The sequence below is a fragment of the Lynx canadensis genome, chromosome B3 (assembly GCF_007474595.2).
Source record: "Lynx canadensis isolate LIC74 chromosome B3, mLynCan4.pri.v2, whole genome shotgun sequence".
Taxonomy (NCBI): Eukaryota; Metazoa; Chordata; class Mammalia; order Carnivora; family Felidae; genus Lynx; species Lynx canadensis.
In genome coordinates, this window is record NC_044308.2 from 18,368,923 (window position 1) to 18,393,456 (window position 24,534).

At 39.8% G+C, this 24,534-nt stretch overlaps 1 protein-coding gene across 1 annotated transcript in view; it reads right to left on the minus strand.

The window, feature by feature from the left end:
• CERS3 (ceramide synthase 3) overlaps nucleotides 1-24,534 on the minus strand; it is a 78,542-nt gene that overhangs the window by 41,002 nt on the left and 13,006 nt on the right. The window contains exons 3-8 of the mRNA XM_030320256.1: nucleotides 19,919-20,037; nucleotides 12,908-12,965; nucleotides 11,969-12,019; nucleotides 7,412-7,504; nucleotides 4,404-4,532; nucleotides 2,071-2,177 (exon numbers count right to left, since the gene is read on the minus strand). Of these exons, the coding sequence (XP_030176116.1) occupies nucleotides 2,071-2,177; nucleotides 4,404-4,532; nucleotides 7,412-7,504; nucleotides 11,969-12,019; nucleotides 12,908-12,965; nucleotides 19,919-20,037 (557 nt within the window). The remainder of the gene's footprint in view (nucleotides 1-2,070; nucleotides 2,178-4,403; nucleotides 4,533-7,411; nucleotides 7,505-11,968; nucleotides 12,020-12,907; nucleotides 12,966-19,918; nucleotides 20,038-24,534) is intronic.

A 24,534-nucleotide genomic window follows, 5' to 3' on the forward strand; every position in this document is an offset into this window, starting at 1 on the left:
GAGGGTACGCCAGCTGACAGGCCTACCCGAGGTCCCAACTAGCCATCAGCATCAACCAGTTGATCCTATGCGTGTTATCTCAACCATGTGGAGTGTGGAAGTCTTTAAGAAGAGTCCAATTCTGGCCACATCTGACTGTAACCACATGAAGAGACTCTAAATGAAAACCACCTAGCTGAGGTTGGTCAACTCCCAAACCCGTAAGTCATAATAATAATAATCAATAAGTGTTGTTTTTTTAAAAGAGAGGTCTGCAAACTGAGGCCTGGTGGTAAAATCTGGCCTGCAACCTGTTTTTCTACAGCCTGTGAGATCATGTGGGTTTGGTACATTTTTAAAGGGGTGTAAAAGAAACAAAACAAAGCAAAGAATAATATGTGACAGAGACCATATGTAGCCCTTAAATCCTAAAATAGTTATTCTACGGCCCTTTACCAAAAAAGCTCCTTAAACACTGTCTTAAGCCACTAAGTGTACAGATGGTTTATTATGTAGCAACAGATAACTGGAACGCATGGTGTCTTTGGAACATAATAAGAGGAATCGATGGACAAATGCTGGATTTATAGCATCATAAAATTCACACTGAAAAGCCGTAAGTCAACAGTTACCTGAAAGTCAATACTTATCCTATCAATAATTGCTATCATACAATATTATAATTTCATAAACACACTTGCTCAACCAAAGCAAAAGTGAGGATAATGTGATTCTTCAACCAAGGAGAGTATTTCAAAGATGGATCTCACATTTGATTCTAGGTGAAACTTCTAGATGAATCATCTAGATGATTCTAGATGAAACTTCAAATTCTTGGAGAATTATTAATAACTTCAGCAAACATAGCTGGCATTTGCTGAGTCCTTACTATGTTTCAGATGTCATTCTGAACTATTTTATATGTATTATTTTATTTAAGCCTTGTGACAACACTTACATTTTACATATGAGAAAACTGAGGCACAAGGAAATATCTAATATGTCCAAGATTACACAGGTAGTAAGTGTGGGGCCAGAATTTGAATCCACGCCCAACTTGCATCCATGAACTTAACTACCATACTCTGCTGCTCCTCTCCAGAAAATGTCTAAGTGAGATATTGGTCTATGTTTAAAGCTGTAGCTGGTTTCCATAGGGAGGGCAGCATCCCTTGACCTCTCTGACTAGACTTCCCTGGGGTCTAGTCAAGGATGCTGTGCACCTACTAGGAACCAGGCCTGGAAGTGGGTCTCCATCCCCTTCCCCTGCAACCCAGGATCTTCAATGACATTAACTTTTCTGCTGAGAGGATCTGAAACTCCTAGTCCGGCCCCAAACTATGGCTGGTTATAAGTTCTTTCTTCCAAACCATCAAAGACTTCCTCACATTTGTCCTCTGGTTTCTGTCAATCAACACGTGGAAAATTATGCTTGTCAAAGGGATGACTGTCAGGGGAGACACTATATAAGTTCTTCAATCCTTGCCCTTGACTAAATAAAATCAACAGGCTGATCGAGAGCCGATCAATATTGAAAAGATATCCAGAACTTTGTTAGGGCCAGTGATCATGGAGAATGAAATCAGTATCACTTTCTTCATCTGTGAAGTAGGACTGGTAATACCTATCTTTATGATTTGTTGTATAGACTAGAGCCAAATTATACAAAGGGCCTAATCCAGTGTCTGGCATTCAATTAATGGTGACCACAATTACTGTTATTTTTAACATAGAACATGCCTCTCTTTCAAAGAGCTGCTGATTGGCCAATGATATTTCACTGAATAACTGGAAAAGCTGTTAATCACAAAGATCCACATTCACAAAACGAGACATAGAGTCAGAGCTGCTGCTTACCCATTGGGTTACACATTTCCCACCTCCCTTTGTAATAACCCTTTTCCACGCTGGAAGGTGTTGTTTTAATTATTTATAAAAATGGCCCCTTCACATTAGTGTTTCCAACTGAACTTGGCACAAACAACTGGACATCAGTGTAAGGAGGAGAGGGCAACACTCTGACTTTGACAACATGCCAAGGCCACCTCAGCACAGTGACCAAAGTCATGGTACAGCACCTTGTCTACTCACCAGAAGGGAAAGACAACGAGGCGGCTGATGAAAAATATGGCGGAGAAGATGAAAAACAGCACGTTACAAGTTTGCTTCCATCCAGCATAAGAAAACATCTTCGCAGACTGAAAACAAAAGAAAGCAATTGCGTTCAGATAAAGTGATTTCGTATAAAATTCTTCAATTAAATATTCATAAACAAAATGATACGATGATACCATTAAAGGGTTGGGTCCTGGATCCAAACTTGAACATGTGGAAAACTAGAGGGTCAGGAAGATGCTTGAAGAAGGCAAAGGCACCTTCTGAGTAAGAGTGATCATAGATATTGGGGCTATTTTTCCTTGCAAAGAAAGAGCTAAGAAAACGACCTACCGGCTCTCTTGAGGAATCTGAAAGATCAATAGGCACCATCTTTAGGAGGGTCTAAACAGGGGCAAAAGTTGTACCACGTCTGGGTTCAGATAGAACTTGCCCAAGAAGACAAACACTAAAACCAACTACTCAAGGAAGCTGTGGGCTAGGCACCCTCTGGAAAATATAAAAAATGAGTCCCATTCCACTACTTCATGCTGCCTCTTCCCAGCTGGTGGAAGGTACTGGCCTTGCTCGTTGAACCTCATGTTAGATCATGGCTTGTGAATCAGAAATGATTCATGATCACTAACAACATGAAGCTGTTTTCATAGTTTATTCACGAAGGGACCTCTGAGTTTGACATTTCATTTTTCTTCTGTTCTTTTTTTTTTTTCACCTAAGAACCCCAGAACATTTTCAAACAGTAATGAGCTAAATTTCACAATATACCCTAAGGGGTAGATATGACTTCTCATATTACAGCTGAGGACAGAAAACAAAGCATTAAGTGATTTGCCCAAATCACCCAGGGAGTTCTGTCGTGTCAGTGATAAGGTGGGGGAGGGTGGACAGGGACAGCCCAGTGCTTATTCCCAGTCCCAACAGCTAACTCCCTTTTAACAACACAGTGAAGCTGTTTTACAATGGACGTACACCAAAGGCTAGAGGGCTTAGAAGCAACAGAGTAGCATAAAATTCTTAAGTCATGGCCAATATGGTTTTAATTTACAGGCAGGGTTACCGAGATATGATCAGAGAAGGAGGTAATTATAACAGAGATGGCTACATTCAGACAGCGATACATGGGAAAACTGGCATAATCCTTCTTTTGCTAAGCCATTTGCTGCCCTGAATAATCTAGACCTTTAGAATGGGATTTACATGTCTAACTGCAATTGCATAGAAGAAACAAAATTCTGTGCACATCTGATATTTTTTTAACAGTAGCCAGTTGCTTCAAAATAGCTTCAAATGACTTCTGGTTACATCTAGAAAAGGGTTTAGCAAACTACAGTCCAGCCTATGGGCTAAAGCTTGTCACTCCTTAAGGATGGGTTTCACTTTTTAAAGGGGTATGAGAAAATAAAAAACAAAAAGAATATATGGCAAGAGATCCTATGTTGCCCACAAAGCGAGATTTACTATCTGGCTCTTCACCAAAAAGTTTGGTCAACGCTGCTCTAGAAAAACAAGATCCTATCAAATTTAATTTCTTCCATACCAACCTATATTCAGGCGATCCTGAACATGAAACGGGTTGGCATCATTTTCCTCAGCTGCATTATAAGCAAAGGTATTTAAAGGACACACTAAGTGGCTCTGGGAAATGTGACCCTAAGTACAGCAGGAGAGCTGGCCGGGAAGAGGACCCTCGGATCACTGCCTCAGGGCAAACGGGAACCAATACAGAACAGAAACATGTAGAGAAAACAATCCTAATTTTGTTTTGTTTCTCATATTTTGTGTTGTTTGGGATTAAGAAGACTCTTGCTTTAATGTCCCCTGCTCCAAAACATTCCTTCCTTAGAAAAGAAATGTCATTTAAATAAACATCAGCTCTCATTCCTTAAAGCTGGAGGGCCATCCGTGTGGGGGAGTGCAAGCATCCAATGGGTGTTCAGCTTTGGCTTAAGGAAATATATGGCATCATCCAATATTAAGAATCCATAATGCCACAAATGCAAGGTTTCCTTTTCAAAGATTAGAGTTCATTCCTTCCTCAGGAAGACATCAGTGTACTTTCTGAGCTAGTATCTGCGTGCGACTTTCGCAAGTGGGATTCCATGAGTTAACCTTTCTCAAGTACCCTGGAGAAAGATGGAAACTAAAAACTAAAAGATTTCCTTTCTTTAAGCCCGGAGACATCCTCAGACTTCGGGTGTTTTCACGACAGAGAGCCCTGCTAAATCACTCACAGACAATTCTTCCTGGGATGAGACACAAAAACCCGGGACGTGGTATTGTTATTACTTTTTTTAATGGCAAAAGTTTACCTCCAGCCAAATGTCAGCCACGTCATGCACGATCATCACGAGGGTCCCGCTGCGGATATAATTAGCACACCAAGAGAAGCTCATCAAACTAATAGCAGCCAGGTGGTGGATGACATGAGCTAGAAAATCCTATATAATGAGAGGAAAATAGCGGCTATTAAGCAAATGCAGTTATTTCCTAATCACTGGAAGAGCTAACAACAACAACAACAACAACAACAACAACAATAATATTTAAAAAAAAACCCAGTAACTTACATCTGAATGTTTTGAAATTTGTAAAATGCTTTCACTTTTATTCTTAAACACAATCCTTGCAAGGGAAACTAGCACATATTATCTGCATCACTGAAGTCACTGAACTCTGAGACAGCATTGAATAGTTGTCATCTAAATCCTAAACATCTCCTAACATCTTTCCACTGCCTCACACTGGATATACATACACATCCCATCCCATATACATACACACATGAGTATATTCCTGTGTATATTTACATCTATCACTTATTCCCTGTCTAATTCCAACAAGGGAAAAAGACAGATACACAATATAGTGAAACTGTACAACCATTAAAATAAGAGTTGCTGCATATGAAACAAGTAACAAATGAAAGTGTAACAAATATATTAGCAAATCTAGGCTAAAGAAAGCTATTACAATTGAACATAAAACCTTAAAAGGTTTTCTGCAAACAAAATATACAAATGGCCAACAAGTACACAAAAAAGACACTCAACCCATGGGCTGTCAAGAAAATGTAAATCAAAACCACTTCATCCCCACTAGGATGGCTATAATAAAAATGATGAAGAAAAATAACAAGTGTTGGCAAGGAGGTAGAAAAACTGGCATGCTTATATGTTGCTGGTAGGATGTAAAATGCTACGGCTACCTTGCAGTTGCTCAAAAGGTTAAATATAAAATTATCATATAGCCCAGCAATTCCACTCTTAGGTATATACCCAAGAGAAATAAAAATATCTCCATGCAAAAACTGGCCTATGAATGTTCACAGCAGCATTATTTCTGGCAGCCAAAAAAAGAAAACATCCCGAATAGCCATCAAGTGATAAATAGATGAATAAAATGTAGTATATCCATACAGTGGACTATTATTTAGCAATTAAAAGGAATGAAGTATGGATACATGCTTCAACATGAATGAACCTTGAAAACATTATGTTAAGTGAAAACCAGACACAAAAAACGATTTGTTATATGATTCAATTTATACGAAATATACAGAAGAGGGAAATCCACAAAGACAGAAAGTAGATTAGTGGTTGCCTAGGGCTGAGGAAGTTAGGAGGAATGGGGAGTGACTGCAAAAAGGTACAGGATTTCTTGTTGGGGGTGACAAAAATGTTCTAGTACTGACTATGGTGATGATTGCACAGCTCTGTGGATATATTCAAAACCACTGAACTATGTACTTTAGATGAATGGATTGTAGTATGCAGACACCTCAATAAAGATGTTTTAAAAAAACTTAAAGATTTCAGTTTCCTTGTAGCCAAAGTAAAAGAGTAAATATGATACTACTAATAACAGCCTAACTTATTGAGCACTTACTGTATACCAAGAAGTGCTTTGTATGGGTGAATCTGCTTAATTCTCATAATAACCAGAGACAGGAACTATTTTTAGCTCTATTTACAGATGAGGAAATGAAGATCAGGGGGTTTAGCCAGTTAGCTTGAGATGTTAGTGAGTGGTGAAGTCACGGATTCAAACCCAGGCGTTCCAATTCCAGAGCCTGTGTTTTACCCCCCTCCCGATAGTTGTATGTCTCGTATGTCTCTGAAGACATGTATTTACAAATATATGACATATATTTACATTTAATTTTTGAAAAGGTACCCAATGCACTTGTATGTAATAAAGAGAAACCAACTACTGAAAAATCAAAGGTGGGAGAAAGACAGGATCGTTATAGGATCAACCCACCTTAGTATATCTATGAAGACCTTCTAAAAAGTGATTATTTTCAATTCTCTCCCTTGAGAAAATGGCTCAAACAATTTCATTTTGATGTATTCTTAGCCCAAACTAAAGTTAATGACAGTTAATCCACAGCTATTATTAAGTGTGTGGGAATGAGATTGTTTCTATCAGATTTTTTCATAATATGTTCTTATACTTACATTCCAGAAGTTTTCTGTTAGATCTCCAGTTAACTGCAGTTGATTGAACCCCTTAATGTGGACAGTGGACACCATCACACCCCCAAACATCATTTATTCAAGCCAATTGGTCTTATCTCCTTAAAACTGAGTTCAACTTAACTTTATTTATCACACAAATTTTGTTACAAACTGACTTTTAAATAGAGTATACCATATGAAGTATATGCCAAGAGTATCATTTGATATGTGTTGCTAACATAGATGATGAAATCTTGTGATTGCATTGAGATTCTAATATGGTTTTCTTTACCAGCAAATGGTTCCTAAACAGTTCCTAAAATGCCTCACTTTGTTATGTGGGAGGATACATTTAGCATGCCTGTAACTCAATTTCCCTGCATATAAAGCAAAACTAATCATGCCTGAAGCAAAGTTCCCTTGTAAAGATCTTGGATGAATTAAGGACAGCATGTTTTTAAAACCTTTTGAGTACATCAAAGAATTACATAAGGTGGGTTGTAATCAACTAAAGGATGTGGCCGCAGAATTAAAACTACTAGGACCTAAAGAACATCAAATTCCCAAACCAAAAGAAAAAAACAGATCACATAACGGAGAGTTCTCTTCTCACTGAACAAAAGGCGGGGGTGGGGGGGGGTTTCCACATTAAAGTTTCTCTAATGTTTCACTACAAAAACCCACTAAGGCACCGAAGTATGAGCAAGATTTGCATTAATCTATGTGCTATATAAAGTGCAAAAATGCTATGAACTGAAATTACACACATGGAAGAATACAATTTAAAGACTAAGATTTGGGGGGGAGGGTAAAAATTTTTGAAGAAGTACAATAAGTAGTTTTGTAAATAAGATACTTACCTTCCTCTTGACATCAGAGCCAAAGCTAAATATCAGAGACCAATAAAAACTCATCTCCAAAATGTAGTACCAGTACTGAGAAGGCAGCAAGGGCTGAGGAAAATGAGAAATGAGAAAAATTCACTGCTTTAGCATCATCAATAACTCATTATAAGGCATTAAACTATTGTTTATACCTATTTAATTCCACAAAATTACAATGCTTTAAGATTTCAATTTCTGAAAAGGAATCAAAGATAATATTTCAAGGCATTTTATTTCCAAAAGGGTAGATAAAAATTCCAAAATCAAGTTAAATGTTTTATTTAAAAGTTTATAAAACTATGGAGTGCCTGGGTGGCTCGGTCGGTTAAGCACTCGACTCTTGATTTTGGCTTAGGTCATCATCTCATGAACCATGAGATCAAGCCCTCTGTGCTGACAGCTCAGAGCCTGCTTGGGATTCTCTCTCTCCCTCTCTCTCTGCCCCTCCCCCACTGACATGTGCACATGCATGCTCTCTCTCTCACTCTCTCAAAATAAATAAACACTTAAAAAAAAAAGTTAATAAAACTACCACAGGTTTGATTGCATTATTTTAGTTGATTAAAAGTTAAATTAGGAAAAAATTCAAAAATCTTTACTTAAGAATATTGGCCAGTCTGTTCTGCTATTCCCATAATTTACCTTGTTTTATGTTTCGTGAATACTATTCAAAATTTGATGTCCTAACCTCTTTACTGGTGACAGTTAAGTAATCAGAATTGGCCTATTCTAAAAAAGGGCAGTAATAAAATATACACAATTATTTAAATACTCCAAAAATGTCTTCTGAAAAAAAATTTCTACATCTAGAATTTTACTTAATAATGTTATAGTGTGTGTATGTGTGTGGGGTGCCTATTTTAGGTAAGTTGATATATTACTTGGTGTAATGGATTGTTACATTAATGCCTCCAGTGAATTTCACCTTCTGATATCCATGCACTGGTATAGTCTGTGTGACCATGAACTTGATCTTGGGCTTTGGTCAAGGGATCATAAGCAAATATGATGCAAGCAGAGAGTCTATAATCACCAGGTAAGAAACCTGAGCTATCCTGCTGATAAGAACAAAGTAGAGGATCAAGGTGCCCACTGCCAAAAATATGAATGAGGACACCAGGGACATGAACCATCCCCTAATCAACCCACCAACCAATTGAAAAATGCATGCACGAATTCATTTAACACAACATGGAACAGAAAGAACTGCTCAGTTGAGCCCAGCTCAAATTGTTAACCCAAATCACGAGCAAATAAATGGTTGTTGTTTTAAGACATGTATTGAGGATGGTTTGTTAGGTACCAATAGATAACTAACATACCTAAGAAGTTCAGAGTAAGTTGGAAGCAGAAGAATAAGACTGGAGTTTGGCCTACATAATGCCTGAGTATCTTATGGTCTAACCTTTGATTCTTTAATACTGAAGCTAACATATTAAAAGGAATAATTTTCTGGTCAACTAATCATCCTCAGTAAGGCCATAAAAGAATGAGACAGCTGCTGCTTTCTTCTATGTCAGACAAGCACCTATGAGACTAATTCTCCTAGTGAGAATAACTAAAAAAAAATCCGGGTAAAATGCATAAAAATATCTGTGAGAAGGCATCAAAGAGCAACCAAGGCATCCAGAACCTGTGAAGCTAAGAGTTCAAAGAGAAAAATGCATTAAAAGTGAATCCTTTATTTCAAATGCATCCTTAATTCAAGAAGTACTACAGGGGCGCCTGGGTGGCGCAGTCGGTTAGGCGTCCGACTTCAGCCAGGTCACGATCTCGCGGTCCGTGAGTTCGAGCCCCGCGTCGGGCCCTGGGCTGATGGCTCAGAGCCTGGAGCCTGTTTCCGATTCTGTGTCTCCCTCTCTCTCTGCCCCTCCCCCGTTCATGCTCTGTCTCTCTCTGTCCCCCAAAAAATAAATAAACGTTGAAAAAAAAAATTTAAAAAAAAAATAAAATAAAATAAAAAAGAAGAAAAAAAAAAAAAAAGAAGTACTACAGACCCTAAAGAGGATAAATTCAAAGAAAACTACACCTGTGTATAGCATTAGTGAGTATTTGTCAATTTATAAGCAGTATGGACCCAGAGACTAAGAAGTAGAAGAAGTTAAATGGACTTTTGGCAATCTCATACTGCTAGGATGCAAATTGGTAATCAGGGCCAGCCAAGCAAGAAGAGTCCTGGCAAACGCTGTAGTCTTTTATTAAAACCACTAGGAAAATATCCTAGGAATATGGGTAAGTTGTAAATACATCTGCCCTCAAAAAGACTGGAATCAACCTTGAATCAACTCAATCACATATAAGATGAAGGTGATCTGTCTCTATTCTAACTAATTGAAGTGAAAGTAAATCTTCTCAAGAGGAAGACAATATTATCCTGAGCATCTATACTTTTTCATATACAATATCTATCATTCAATAGAAAGTTATCAAGCACAAGGAGATAAGAATAAGAAAATAGAACAGACCCATAGGTGATGAAGACATTGGATTCATCAGACCAGGACTTTAAAATAACTTTGAAAACTTGGTTAATATGTGGAAAATTTCAGTAAAGAACTGGAATCCATTTAAAAAAAGAATTAAATGAAAATTTGAGAACTGGAAAACAGAGTAACTATAATTTATAAGATATATTTAACAGCAGTTTAGACACTGCTAGAAAAGACACTAGCAAACTAGAGGACACGAAATACAATATATCCAGATCTGTGAAGGATCTGAGATTTTACCCTACTTGCAGGATAGCTTGCCACAGTTTCATGGATAATGATTGAAGATATGAAACTCCTGGGTCAGAGATAAAGAATAGTTTATTATTCACAGTAATAGTAGTTGCCAGAGTATCAATATTTGGGCCAGTTCTCCCATCTTAATTCATGTAGGGCTAAAAAAAAAAAAAGGGTCAGATGACATCTGCACATGTAATGGGTTGTATTACAAGAGAGGAACACTGAGCTAGGAAACCTGAATCTTTCATAATAGATGGTAACATGCCTACCCTTTGCTCCAGAAGGAGACATTTCTATTTTCCCAGGTTGTCTGTTATATAAACATCCTTGAGAAGATAGCACAGAACAAAAGGCAGGCAGTGCTTCATTTCATTTGACATGCAAAAATGCAAGAAATCTGTGGAGGATTAACTCCCAAGAGACTAAAGCTCAGAGAAGCAAGAGGATGGAAAACACTGGAAAAAGCAAAAGAGACATATGGGACTTAGTGTAAAGGTCTAGCATGTTAGTACACCTGTAACTGGAATTCCAGAAAGAGAAAAGAAAGAGAAAGGAACTAAAGTAATGGCTAAGAATTTTCCTTTCTTTTTAAAAAATGTTTTGTTTATTTTTGAGAGAGAGAGAGAGAGAGAGAGCAAGCAGGGGAGGGGCAAAAAGAGGGAAACAAAGGATCTGAAACAGGCTCCATGCTGACAGCAGAGGGCCCAATATGGGGCTCGAACTCACAAACTGTGAGATCATGAACTGAGCTGCAGTCAGATGCTTAACTGACAGAGCCACCCAGGTGCCCCAATGGCTGAGAATTTTCTAAAACTGACTGAAGATATCACACCACAGATTCAAGAAGTACTATGGACATTAAAGAGGATACATTCAAAGAAAACCACATTTATGCATATCATAATAAAATGTGAAACACAAAGACAAGATATAGAACTCAGAGAAAAAAGACATTTTGTTCAAAGAGGCAAAAATAAAAACTGACAGCTGAATTCTTAAAGAAAATTATGGGATCCAGAAGGCAACGGAATGCCATTTTCAAAGTGCTAAAGGAAAATCACTGCTAACCTAGAATTCTATACCCAGGAAAAATATCCTCTAAAAAATGAAGGCCAAGTGATAACATCTCAGAAAAGCAAACCAGAGGGACTTCTTCAGCCAGAAGGATAATCATCCCAGATGGAAGCATGGAAAAGCAAGATACAAGGCATAGCATTGGGAGGGAGATTTAACTGATTTACAAAACAGTAACAGCAATGACTTGTCAGGTTTTAAATATTTGAAGGAGGAAATAGGAGGGGGATATATACAAAGTATTCTAATGACTGTTCAGTGGCTGGAAAGAGGTAAGAGCACGAAGTTTTATTAGACTCCATCCATTAATTTAAAAATGCACATGGTGATCTCTAGGATAAATACTAAAAGAATAAAAGCTAACTGAAAAGCTAATATAAAGAAAAAAGTGGAATAATAATTTTTTTTTTCAAAAACTTGACTGGCCCATAAAAAAGTAAGAAGAGAGTACAATAAAAGGAAATGCACTAGGTGATACAAATAGAAAATAAATATTAAGATACTAGATTTAAACTCAAATATGTAATTGCATTAACCATAAACGGACTAAAGGAAAAACACATGTGATGGGTAAATAAGGAATAAGAAGGAGTAAGCTTCAGTAGAGAAAAAGCCAAAGAATTGCACAGACATGGACAGAGAGTAGGAAGGGGGCTCGGACCTAACTCATAGGACAATTTAAGGGGCCCAAAGCTGACATAAGGGAGGGAGCGTATCACAGGGGACTTACCTGCCTGGGATAGCCATTCCACACTTCCCACAGGTCATAAACCCAAGGTTTCTGAAAAAGACAAAAAAAGGAACCAAGGGAGAGAAAATAAGTCTTTGGAGTCAAAGGCAGATTTCAGCAGAAAACATAAGCTCTTCCTGATGTCACTGATGGGGGCACACATGCACAGTAAACTGTTGCTCCTGCTGAAACTCTCTCTCTTTGTACATCTTCCCATACAACATATCTGTGATGCTCATGACTTCCAGTGAATCTGGGACCACACACCTTGCTGTCTCATGCAGGGAATTATTCAAACAAGCGAAACCTCTAACAATATTACTTCCGAACCAGATTGCTGTTTCTGCAGCAATAAAAATATCTTGAAAGAAATCTCTAAAAGCTGGTTATTTTTTTTTTTCTGTGAACTATCTATCACTTAATGAGGTAATCATTTAATAACTATTTAAGCAGACAATGCAAAGGTAATATGGGAAGGGAAGGTTTCTGATGAGTGAGTACCGAGTCTTGATAGAACAAGTGGGATTCGATATGGCAGGGATGGGATTTGGCAGGTAGATAGGGGTGGGAAGGGCAAGAAGTTTCTGGAAAAGGGGATGAAATGTGCTAAAATCCAAAAGTGAGGATATACCAGTGTGTTCAGTGGATTGTTAGTAGTTCAGGGGTAGCTGGCACATGGGTTGTGCAAGTGGAAATAGAGAGAGATTAGGTTTAAGACTTATGTTTGCAAAAAAAAAAATAGTATTTGCAAATTCAAAGCTTAACAAAGGCTCTGAAAGACAGCCTGAGGGTTTCTGACTTCTCTAGACATTAGGATGAGTTTAAAGGCATAAAAGCTGGTTATTTTACTGAGAATATTATTTCCCAAGGAATTCACAGGCAAGAATTTTTAAAATTAAAGACAAATTCCAGTCAAAGAATATCAAAGAGACAACTTACATCATAAAGAAATACAATTCCAGCAACAGTCATTATTAAGTAAAATGTAAATCGCCAGCTGCCAAAAGAAAGAAAAATCTTGTGAAGGTGATTGACATCTGAGGAGAAACGCACTTTGTATGACAGTTTGGAAAGAATGCACGGACAAATCTAATGTGACATCCTGACTCTGCCACTTGTTAAATGGCTGAAACTGTAGGTTAGCCTTAATTTCTTCACCTATAAAATGGGAATGACAAAAATTACCTCAAACTGCAGAAAGAATTGAAGCTAATTTGTGAAAAGTAAGCATCTGGTATGAAGTAAGCAACAACAGGTGACTACTATTATTACCGTTAGTATCATACCTGACATACAATAGACCCAGTTCCTGACACACAATAGACAATGGGTTGACATTAGTATTAATCTAATCGTTTATTTGCACCCCATGTAATCCCCAGTGAAAAGGTTTCCATGTGGCCAGATTTTTGTCTTGTCTCTGAAAAGCAGATTTTGAAAGAAAATCTTTTCCTCATGTATGAACAGAGACTTAAGAAGACATATCAATCAACTGTACTGTGTGGGTTTTATTAAGATCCCAATTCAAACAAACAGACTGTAAAGAAAATTATGAGTCAATCAAGGGAATCTGAACACTGATTAAATATTTACTGTTATTACAGTTTTTCTGAGGTATGATACTGGTGTTGCAATTTTGTTTAAAAAAACAGAGTATCGGGGCGCCTGGGTGGCGCAGTCGGTTAAGCGTCCGACTTCAGCCAGGTCACGATCTCACGGTCCGGGAGTTCGAGCCCCGCGTCAGGCTCTGGGCTGATGGCTCAGAGCCTGGAGCCTGTTTCCGATTCTGTGTCTCCCTCTCTCTCTGCTCCTCCCCCGTTCATGCTCTGTCTCTCTCTGTCCCAAAAATAAATAAACGTTGAAAAAAAAAAATTTAAAAAAAAAAACAAAAACAAAAAAAAACCAGAGTATCTCTTAGAGATACATACTGAAATATTTATAGTGAAGTCATATAATGTCTGATATTTGTGTCAAAAGTAATCCTCAAGGGGCACCAGGGTGGCTTAGTTGGTTAAGCATCTGAAGTTCGGCTCAGGTCATGATCTCAAGGTCCATGAGTTGGAGCCCCACATCAGGCTCTGTGCTGACAGCTCAGATCCTGGAGCTGTTTCAGATTCTGTGTCTCCCTCTTTCTGCCCCTACCCCGCTCACACTCTGTCTCTCTCTCTCTCTCTCAAAAATAAATAAACATTAAAAATTTTTTTTTTTAAAAAGTAATCTTCAGTCATAATTGGTTGAAGGTGGTCAAAAGGAACAAACTTTCAGTATGGGATAAACAAATACTGGGGATGTGATGTACAACATGATGATGATAGTTGATGCTGCTGTCTGGTGTACTGACAAGATGCTAAGACAGTAGTCATGTGACCTCATCACAAGGAAAAAAACTTTTTTTTTCTTTTTTGTACCTGGATGAGATGACAGACATTAACTAAACTTACTGTGGTAATCATCTCATAATATACGAAAGTCAAACCATCATACTGTGTGCTTTAAACTTACACAGTGATGTATGTCAACTATATCTCAGTAAAACTGAAAGAAAAAAAATTTATCCACAAAAAACAATCTGTGCCAGGAGAGAAAAGTAGGTCAGGGACACAGATGACACAGGATTGCCTTCAGTTGATAATAATTAAAGTCCGTGATGGGTACATAGCACATATATTTCATTATATACCAACATCTACTGACCTCTTGACTCTGTGCCAAGCGCTGTGCTAAGCACATGTATGTTATCACATTTCTATCTTCACATTTGTGGACTAGGAACGGTAATTAGCTCCTCATTATGGATAAAGGGCAGATAAGGTGGCTACCACTAAAGGACAAAAGAGGTTGGGAGAGATCAGATAACTCTCCGAGGCTGTGCAGTGACCATCAGAGGCAAGCACAAAACCCAAGTGTCAACATTTTCCTGGACTGGTCTTGTCAGGTTGCATTACACCATCCCAGGGGTTTCAAGGTGTGTGCGAGGGATTCCTGGCATCAAAATATTTTCATAACACCACCACCGTGTTATTGCCATTTTCACTCATCCCCTCACAAGCATACAGTGATTTCCAGAGGCTACCTGACGTGGGGTGCCATCTTTGCTCTAAGAGCTGATACACTGTGTGCTTGTGTACTCTCATATTTTATAAATGTCTCAGCTTTCATTTCCAATATCGGTAGGCATAACACACACAAGCTAATGCTCTTTGTGGTCTTTGACACTTTCAAACCAAGAAGTTTGAGAGCGGCTGCCCTTCACTAATTATAAGACAAATGACAAGGCCAATGTTGTTTCACTGGCTTCAGATGAAATCGTTGGTAAAACTTCCCTTTCTCCCAGGAAAGACGCAGACAAATATAATTGCAAGGAAAAACGATCTCTTGGTGGTGGTGGGAGGGGGGAGGAAATCCAGAAACTGATTGGTCAGGCTCAGACAGTAAGTACAGCCAGGGGGACTGGACAGAGTAAATTCGGGCAATGGCAACAGAAGCTGACAAGGGCAGTGACAGGGCTCAGGAATGGGCAAGGCCCAGTGGAGCAGGCAGGGACCAGCCCCAGCGTCAGCTAAGGCAAGATGGCAGCCCACCCAGCCAGAGGAATGCTCCAGGTATTGAGTACTGGGAATTACCTGGTATTTTCATAATAAACTTCCCACCGCTAGATGGAAATGCTTATTTTAAAAAGTGGTCAGGTAATATGGAATTTGCTTTAAAAATAAAGGATGCAGTGTGGATTAAAATCCTGAATTCTGAGGAACAGGACTTAGGGGTCATTATTTTAAAAAGTAACCAAGTACAATAGCCAAGATATGGAAGCAACCTAGTGCCCATCAACAGATGACTGGACAAAGAAGATGTGATATATATGGACACAATGGAATGTGTCCATGGGCACATGGAATATATATATATATATATATATATATATATATATATATACACACACACACACACACACACACACATACACACAGCGGAACATGTATGAAAATGAAATCTTGTCATTTGTGACAATGTGGATGGACCTAGAAGGTATTATACTAAGTGAAATAAGTCATACAGAGAAAGACAAATACCATATGATTTCACTTAGATGTAGGATCAAAAAAAAAAAAAAACCCACAGCAAATAAACAAATAAAACAAAACAGAAACAGACTCACAGATACAGACAACAATCTGGTGTCTGCCAGAGGGGAGGGTATAGGGGAATGGGTGAAATAAAGGAAGGAGATTAAAAGGTACAAACTACCAGTTATTAAGTGTGTAAAACTCGGGGATGCAATGTGCAGCATAGGGAATGTAGTTAATAATACTGTAACAACTTTATATGGTGGCAGATGGTTGCTAGATTTATTGTTGTGATCACTTTGGAATGTATATAAATGTCAAATCGCCATGTTGTACAGCTGAAACTAATCTAATATTATATGTCAACTATACCTCAATAAAAAAAAAAAAAAGAAAGTAACCAAGGAAACAATACAGTAAACTTAAGGTGTTCATCCTTATATTATAGAGGAGTTTCTGCCTGTTGGAGAATAATTTGTAAAAGCTTGGTGTTGGGAAATAAATTTCCTGAGATTTCCAAAATGCCTGGGGCTAAGTATCTCTTCCTATGATTCCCATAGCACATCCCATAGCTGGTGCAATAAAGTGTAATTAAATAGCTTGGCATTTTGCTTTCGTCTATTTATTTAGTCTATAATAGCAGTGTTCTGACTTAGAGGAAATTTGTGACATTTCTAAAGAAGAAGGTAAAGCTTAAATTTTATTTGTTGGCCCTCTCCTACTTCCTGAACACATTGTAGAATTTCCTGCTTTGTGTCTTTGCCTTACTTGAAACATGCTACTCTCCAATCCTGATTTCTTTTCTCATGGAAATCCCAACTCATTCCTCTTGGTCTGACCTCCCTTTCTCTAACGTATCCAGGCTTACTGACACCATCTCCTCTGAATGCCCACAATGCATCTAAACATGACCGTGAACTACAGGTATACAGGCTCATGCACCATCGGGGTGGAATCACTGGATGGATGTTGTGGTTTCCTAAGCGATAGTCTTGTCTCCCTGATTAGCTGTGTAAGGCGAGTGACCAGGCCTTCCACTTTTATTTCCCTCCTAAAATCTAGAACTCCACCCAATGTGGGAGAGTGCCGCATACAGAGAAGACAGTCAACATAACCCTCTCCTTTGCCTGACTGATGAATAGTTGACAATTTGAAATTCCCTTCCATGGCCTGAATTATTAGGCTGACTTTCAGCAGGCTAATTGACAGCCAGATTCCCAAGTGTTAGGCCTTGTTGACCCAACCAGTTAGCTGATATGGTGGGTTTCTCCTTGCTAAGAGGTGAGCATTAGGTGTCAAGGGGCAGTACCATGGAGCAGAAAGAGTACCACAAAAGGAGTCAGAAGATATGAGTGCAGTAGCCCGGCCAACAGCTAGGTTATCTCAAGCAAGTTCCTTTAAGAAGATGGACCTGTAGTTTCTCATTTCTTTTTTTTTCCTCTCCATTTTTATTGAGATTTCATTGACATAAGGCGCTGTGTAAGTTGAAAAAATTTTCATTTCTTACACAGAGCTAGCTCCACCTTTCCTGATTGTTTCACACCGTTGGTGGGAGGCTGAAACATTATTTATAAACTGTAAGTCAGCACTGTTGGGGAGCTGGGTGGCTCAGTCAGTTAAGCCTCCAACTTCGACTCTGGTCATGATCTCACAGTTCATGAGTTCAAGCCCCGCGTGGGGCTCTGTCCTGGAAGCTCAGAGCCTGGAGACTGCTTCGGATTCTGTGTTTCCCTCTCTCTCTCCCCATCCCCTGCTCACATTCTCTGTCTCTCGGTCTCAAAAATAAATAAACATTAAAAAAAAAAATTTAAGTTGTAAGGCACTGTAATGTATAAGAAATTACCACAGACTTTCAGGGGCGCATGATCCAGCTCAGGAGTAGACAATTAATTCCTGCCTGGGGACTTTATTTAAGATAAGAATCATTTGCTAGAAAAAAATTAATGAATGACAGTAGGCAAACAGGAAGATGTAATACGTAATATGAGACTTTTTAGTGTTTTGCACTAATGGTTTAAAGAGATTCTGTCATGCCAAGCTGACATCAGTGGCAACAATATTAATCTCTCAAGAGCTAAAAATCAAAGAGCTAGTTAGAAGACAAACCAGGAGGGGTGCCTGGGTGGCTCAGTCAGTTAAGTGTCTGACTTCAGCTCAGATCATGATCTCACGGTTTGTGAGTTCAAGCCCTGCATTGGGCTCTATGCTGACAGCTCAGAGCCTGGAACCTGCTTTGGATTCTGTGTCTCCCCCTCTCTCTGCCCCTCCCCCGTTCTCTCTCTCTCTCTCTCTCTCTCTCTCTCTCTCTCTCTCTCAAAACAAATAAACACTTAAGAAAAAAGAAAAGAAAACAAACCAGGACATTCACATTGAACTTCCATTGGAAGCCAGTGATGAGAAATTACTGTTTTGAGACACCCTGAAGACGTGGGCTGTACTCCTACACACGATCAGCATCACAGCCAGATCACATCAGTCAGGAATATCCAGGTAAACTGAAGGAAGCCATTAAAGCTTAGCCTCAGACTCTATTTATTTGACACTCTTACATCAGGTCGCTATTCACCTCACCATTAAAATAAAAAAAATATATCTGGTGAAAATCGCTGGCAATGAGAGAACTGTAAGAAAGAGGGAGAAGGAAGGGATGCTATTAGTGTATACAATGTGGAATCAAACACAACCCAATAAATGAGCATTTGTCTGGATGCAAAGCAGAGGAAAAGGGGGTGCCTAGGTGGCTCAGTCAGTTGAGCATCTCTCTCTCTTTTTTTTAAAGTTTATTTATTTATTTTGAGAAAGACAGAGACAGAGTGAGTGGGGGAGGAAGAGAGAATCCGAAGCAGGCTCTGCACCACCAGACCAGAGCCTGATGTGGGACTCGAGCTCATGAGCCATGAGATCATGACCTGAGCTGAAACCAAGAGTTGGATGCTTAACCGACTGAACCACCCAGGTGCCCAAGCATCTGACTCTTGATATCGGCTCAGGTTATGATCCCAGGGTCGTGGGATCAGGCCCCTACATCGGGCTTTGCACTGGTCATGGGGCCTGCTTGAAACTCTCTCTCTCTCTCTCTCTCTCTCTCTCTCTTCCCTGCCCCTCTCCCCCACTCATGCACTCTCTCTCTCTCAAGAAAAAGAAAAAAGGAAAACAAAAGAGGAGGAAAAGAGTAAGAGTGATGACCTAGTCTTCCTTTTTCACACAGGTATCAATTTCTGCCACCAAGGGAGTAACCCAAAGTACAACAAAATTCTACAGGAGGGGGAAAAAAAAAAACACAGAGCCCAAATTAAACCAAAAATAAGTGCAATGCAGCCTCACTGCCTGCAGAGCATATTCAAAGTAGCCAGCTCTGAAAAATCTTACTTGGTACCCTAGCCTACCCTGACTCCTCTGCTAAAACCAACTGGGAAACCCAGAGGAATTGGCCATCCAGTCCACAGGCAAGGGGTGGAGGGGCTGGGGGGGGGGAGGAGCCAAGCGAGACAGAGAAACAGACACTGTCTCATTTTCTGCTCTTATAATGTGATATAATAATTGGAATGTGCTTGGAAACAGGTGATAAAGTCTTGTGAAGCAGGGCCAACCTCTACCTTAGAAAAAATAAACACCAGTTAAGACATTTGTATTATTTTTCTGGACTTCAAGGTGAATACATAATATGTCCTATTCATTTCAGAGAGCTCATAGCATGCCCCATTTCATGGAGAAGGAAACTGAAGCAGAGAAGGTCAATGGGTGACTAGCCTAAAACACCCAACTGGTCAGTGACAGAGCTGGGTTCGAACCCTTCTTCTGCTCCAACTTCAGTGTTCTTTCTGAAATGACCATCCTGCTCCATGTAAAATCATGACATTTCAAAAGCTTGAACTGTCCTACTTACCAAGCTTCTTGGAATCTTTTCATCCTGCAAGGCCTCTCTTGATTCCGCCGACTCCTAAACCATCTTTCCACCTGGCGCTCTGTCAAGTTACACTTCTTCGCCAGTCCATAAATATCAGCCTGAAAGGCGATAAAATGAATGAACAAGTGATAAAGAGCAGTCATATTGGCCAGCAGTCAAGAGACAGTGCAACTGGGTTACAAGAGCTTGTGCACTGGAGAGGAGAGAGACTGTGTGTTAGATCTTGGGCCAGTGAATTTGCCTCTTTTGCTTATGGAATCACGCACACACATACACAGCAAAAAAAAAAAAAAAAAAAAGGCTGTTAGTGTCCCAGCACTCTGAGTTACTAAAAACGATCAATTCTCTGTAAGTTGGCAGCAACCCATACATTCAAGCTGCAGATGTGAGCTCACTCAATCAGCTAAGTTTTATCGAGGGCTTCCCAGGTACCAGGTAGAGAAGCATAGCTTAGATGTTGATCAGATCCAACTGCCTCATCTTTCCTATGAGAAGCTGGAACACCAAGGGTGTTAGTAAGTTTTCCAAGACCTAAAGTTAATAGGAAAGCAAGGACAAGAACTTAGGCTAATGCACTTTCTGTTCTTTCACACGATCTTTCTGATGGCTCCAAAAGATAATACAGGAAAGACACAAACAGGTGTTGGCCATCACTTTCACATTTAATCAGATGTAAAGCCTATTTCAAATGAATCCAAAATAATACCAATCATAAAAAAAAGTAAAGATTGCAGAATATAATAGTGATGATGGCTTCTCTTCTGGGAGGCAGAAATTATTATTTAAATCTGGAAATAATATGGATGATCGATTAGCCCAAAGGTCATAAACTCGAAGTTCTCCTTGGGCCAGACAAGAAACAAACATGATTGAGTGGACCAGGTCTGTTTCGTGGTGGGATTGGAAGTTGTATTCTTTTCACACAGGCAGGTTTTATACATTAAACCCACAGTTCTTTCAGCCAGCACGGAGAAATTAGCTCTGTAATTTTCTGAAACATCTGCTCTCTTGATCTTTCATTTTCCAACACCAGTACAAGAAATATTTCCATTTTCTCGTCACTAGAAAAAAATAAAATTTCATACTGGCCCTCAGCTTCAGTGTGGAGGAAACAAGCAGGAGCTACAGATGCGGTGGACAGAAAAGCACGTGCCCTCCCCCAAGAGTGCGGCCGTGAACAAGCCCTGGCTGATGGTTCCCAGAGTCCAAGTGTACACACAGAGCTTTTATGTGAAATCACCAGGGATTTTAATGTTGATGACTAATACCTCAAAGTAAATTTCTTTTTTATTTTTATTTATTTATTTTGAGAGAGAGAGAGAGAGAGAGAGCGAGCGCGGGTGTGCAAGCAGGGAAGGGCCACAACAAGAGGGAGAGAGAGAGAATCCCAAGCAGACTGCACTGTCAGTGCAGAGTCTGACGCGGGGCTTGAATTCACGAACCGTGAGATCATGACCTGAGCCCAAACCAAGAGTCAGATGCTTAACCGACTGAGCCACCAGGTGCCTATCAAAATAAATTTAAAACCAATTTTGGGGGTGTCTGGGTGGCTCAGTCGGTTAAGCATCTGACTTCAGCTCAGGTCATGATCTCGCAGTTCATGGGTTTGAGCCCCGCATCTGTGCTGACAGCTCAGAGCCTGGAGCCTGCTTCGGATTCTGTGTCTCCCCCTCTCTCTGTTCCTCCCCCACTTGGTTTGGGCTCTCTGTCTCTCAAAAAATGAATAAACATTAAAAAAAAAAAAACAAAAACCAAAAAACAAACAAAAAAAACCCAACAAAAAAACCAATTGTGGATCAACACTGCAAGGGCCGAACAAAGCCTCCCCAGTGGCAGGACACCCAATAGTCTGTGTTCAGTCATACAGTTTCTGCTATGTTGTTGTGCATAATTCACATAATTGTTCAGTCGCACAAGGTAACAGTAGATAAAATTCAAAACGAAGCTCTCATGCTAAAGACTGGCAAAAGACTAATTGCAGCTTCTGTGTCCCTACTAAATTGCTACCTGTGATTTAATCTGCAAGAAGGAAAACAAGACAAAACAAAAACAGGATATAGCCCATATTATACTCTGGTAAACTGCCCTATCTAATACCTATTCTTTTTATAGGCCAAGGGTTCACCTGCTGTTGTTTTTGTTGTTGTTTTGCTTTTGTGCTCTTGAGGAGACTGAGTTGGCAAAACCATTGATTGGTGTCTACTTCTTGCAGGCCTTGTGCCAGTCATTGGAGGTCCAAATGAGCAACCCTGATGTGGGCCTCCCTTTCACAGGGTACAGTCTGTCTGGTGAGGAAGTAAGAAAATAAAAGAATTCCAGTCAAATACCAAGAGTGCTAAGACAGGGGAAGATTAGGATACCATGGGACCTAACTCTGTGTAAGCAGTTCCTGGAAGTCACACATACCCTGAAAAATGCCCTGAGAACGAGAGGATAAAGAAGGGAAGTGTCCCGGCAGAGGGTCCAGCACGTGAGGTCGTCTGGAGATGAGAGTGTGGATGCACAGGGAATGCCTGAGGAACAGAAAGAAGTCTGGCTGGGTAGAAACATAGGAAGAGGAAAGGAGGGAAAATGTGGCTAGGCTCACATCAAGGGGGGCTTTGTTGGGGATCTATCTTGGGGGTGACTGGACATTTGCACTGTTAAGTCCCCCTCTTGCGGTGTGAACTGAATAGAGGCGTAGGAACACATCTGGAGATGGACATCTTTGGCCTTTTTGTCCAATCCCTCTGCTCTCACAGCAAGGACCTCGTGCTGGACAACTCTGGAAGTCTAGATTCCCTAACCCACGAGCCCCATGTGCATCAAACTCCCTCACAGGAAGCAAGAACACAGAATTTCCATAACAAAATATGACAGGGAACTGAAAGCAGAGGACCCAGTTCTGCTACTTCATCGCTGGGTAGCCCGGAGCACTTCTTCTGACCCCCTGTGGAAATGGGGTGCTAACAGCATAAGTGCTTGCTTCCTGTATCACCTCACGGGGATGGTTACAGGATTTGGGGGCTCCTGAGGGAAAACGTGCTGTGCAAACTATCCTGTGCTACATCAGTGCCAGAGATTATGGCTGAACCCAGAAAGGACACCATGGGCTGAAAATCATTTAAGAAAAAGCATTCCTTTACTTCTGAAATACTTTGCAAGCAAGAATTGATTCCTCGAAACAGAGGACATGCTTCAAATGCTGTTGGTTGGTCCACAGTAGGACATATACTGCTATGCTGCAGCACTATATCCTATTTGCTTGTAGACTGAAAGGGTTCTGGGTCTAGTTTGACTGTTATAAAAGTTTTATATATTCAGTCATTCGAAAATATTTAGTGGGCCTCTATTCACAAGTGCCAGGCACCATTCTAGATGTTGGACATTCGGCAGTGAGCAAAAGAAAGTCCCTGCTCTCATACTGGAATCTTCTCAAATCTGGGAACAACTCAATTTTATTATCCCATCATTTCTACAGATATCTGCTTAATAAATTGCATCTAGAAATAGCACTCGAACATGATTTGAAGCAATTTATTTTCTGTTTTAGAGCACAGATGAATCTGGTTGAATGTCAGTCTTGACAATACTGGCTTCATACACTCTAATATTATTGGGATAGAATCCTCTTGCAAACAAAAGTCTCTAGAAGTATTTTCTTATTGATATATAAAACAATACCTCCAATGCACAGAAAATTGTGCAAGATGTTATGTTAGTACTTCTTCAACTGTCACATGGCTCTTTTCTCTCCACAGCAGGGAGACTTGATAAAGATAAAATTTTCTACATAATTTTAAATTTCCTAAAAGCTGACCTGAAGGTTTTGCTATAACGAATATAGCAAGTGATGGGTAGCATAGCACAGTTCCTTATGTGTTATATAAGGTATTACCCAAGTTCATTGTCCTCAAACAGAAAGAGAGAAAAATAATAGGGACTCTCTGAAAGAGTCCCAATTTCTCATAAACACATTTCAAGAAATGTGAAATGATGTGTGGGCACTATCATCACCAGTAGTAACAACAGTACTGAATTAAACAACAGCAGTCATTTACAGCAGGTGGAAATAAAGAACACGTGGAAATGGCTTGTCAGACTGTCCTCATTTTAGAAAAAACAAAGAGTTCCAGGACAGAAGCTGAGGGCAGAATGAGTTACAGACAGTGCTGGCTAGCTGTGAACTATTCTGGACATGATGCCTCATGCTATGTGCTCAGACTTCCACATGCCTTCTTTGGGCAGGGAGCCCACCAGACCAACAATAGAAACAGTTATCATGAAACAACTGAATTCAGCAAATAAAGTTCAGCACCCTTAAAAATCTACCTATCCTAGGGGCGCCTGGGTGGCTCACTCGGTTAATTGACCAACTCTTGACTTCAGCTCAGGTCATGATCTCACGGTCCGTGGGTTCGAGCCCTGCATCAGGCTCCGTACTGCAGAGCTGGCTTGGGATTCTCTCTCTGCTCCTCACCTGTTCTCTCTCTCTCTCTCAAAATAAATAAACTGTAAAAAAATCTATCTATTCTAAATTGTGTTAGCATACACTCTCGACTTCCAAAATTACCGGTGATTGCTGTCTGTAGTCATCATAAAGGGTGTGCCACTTT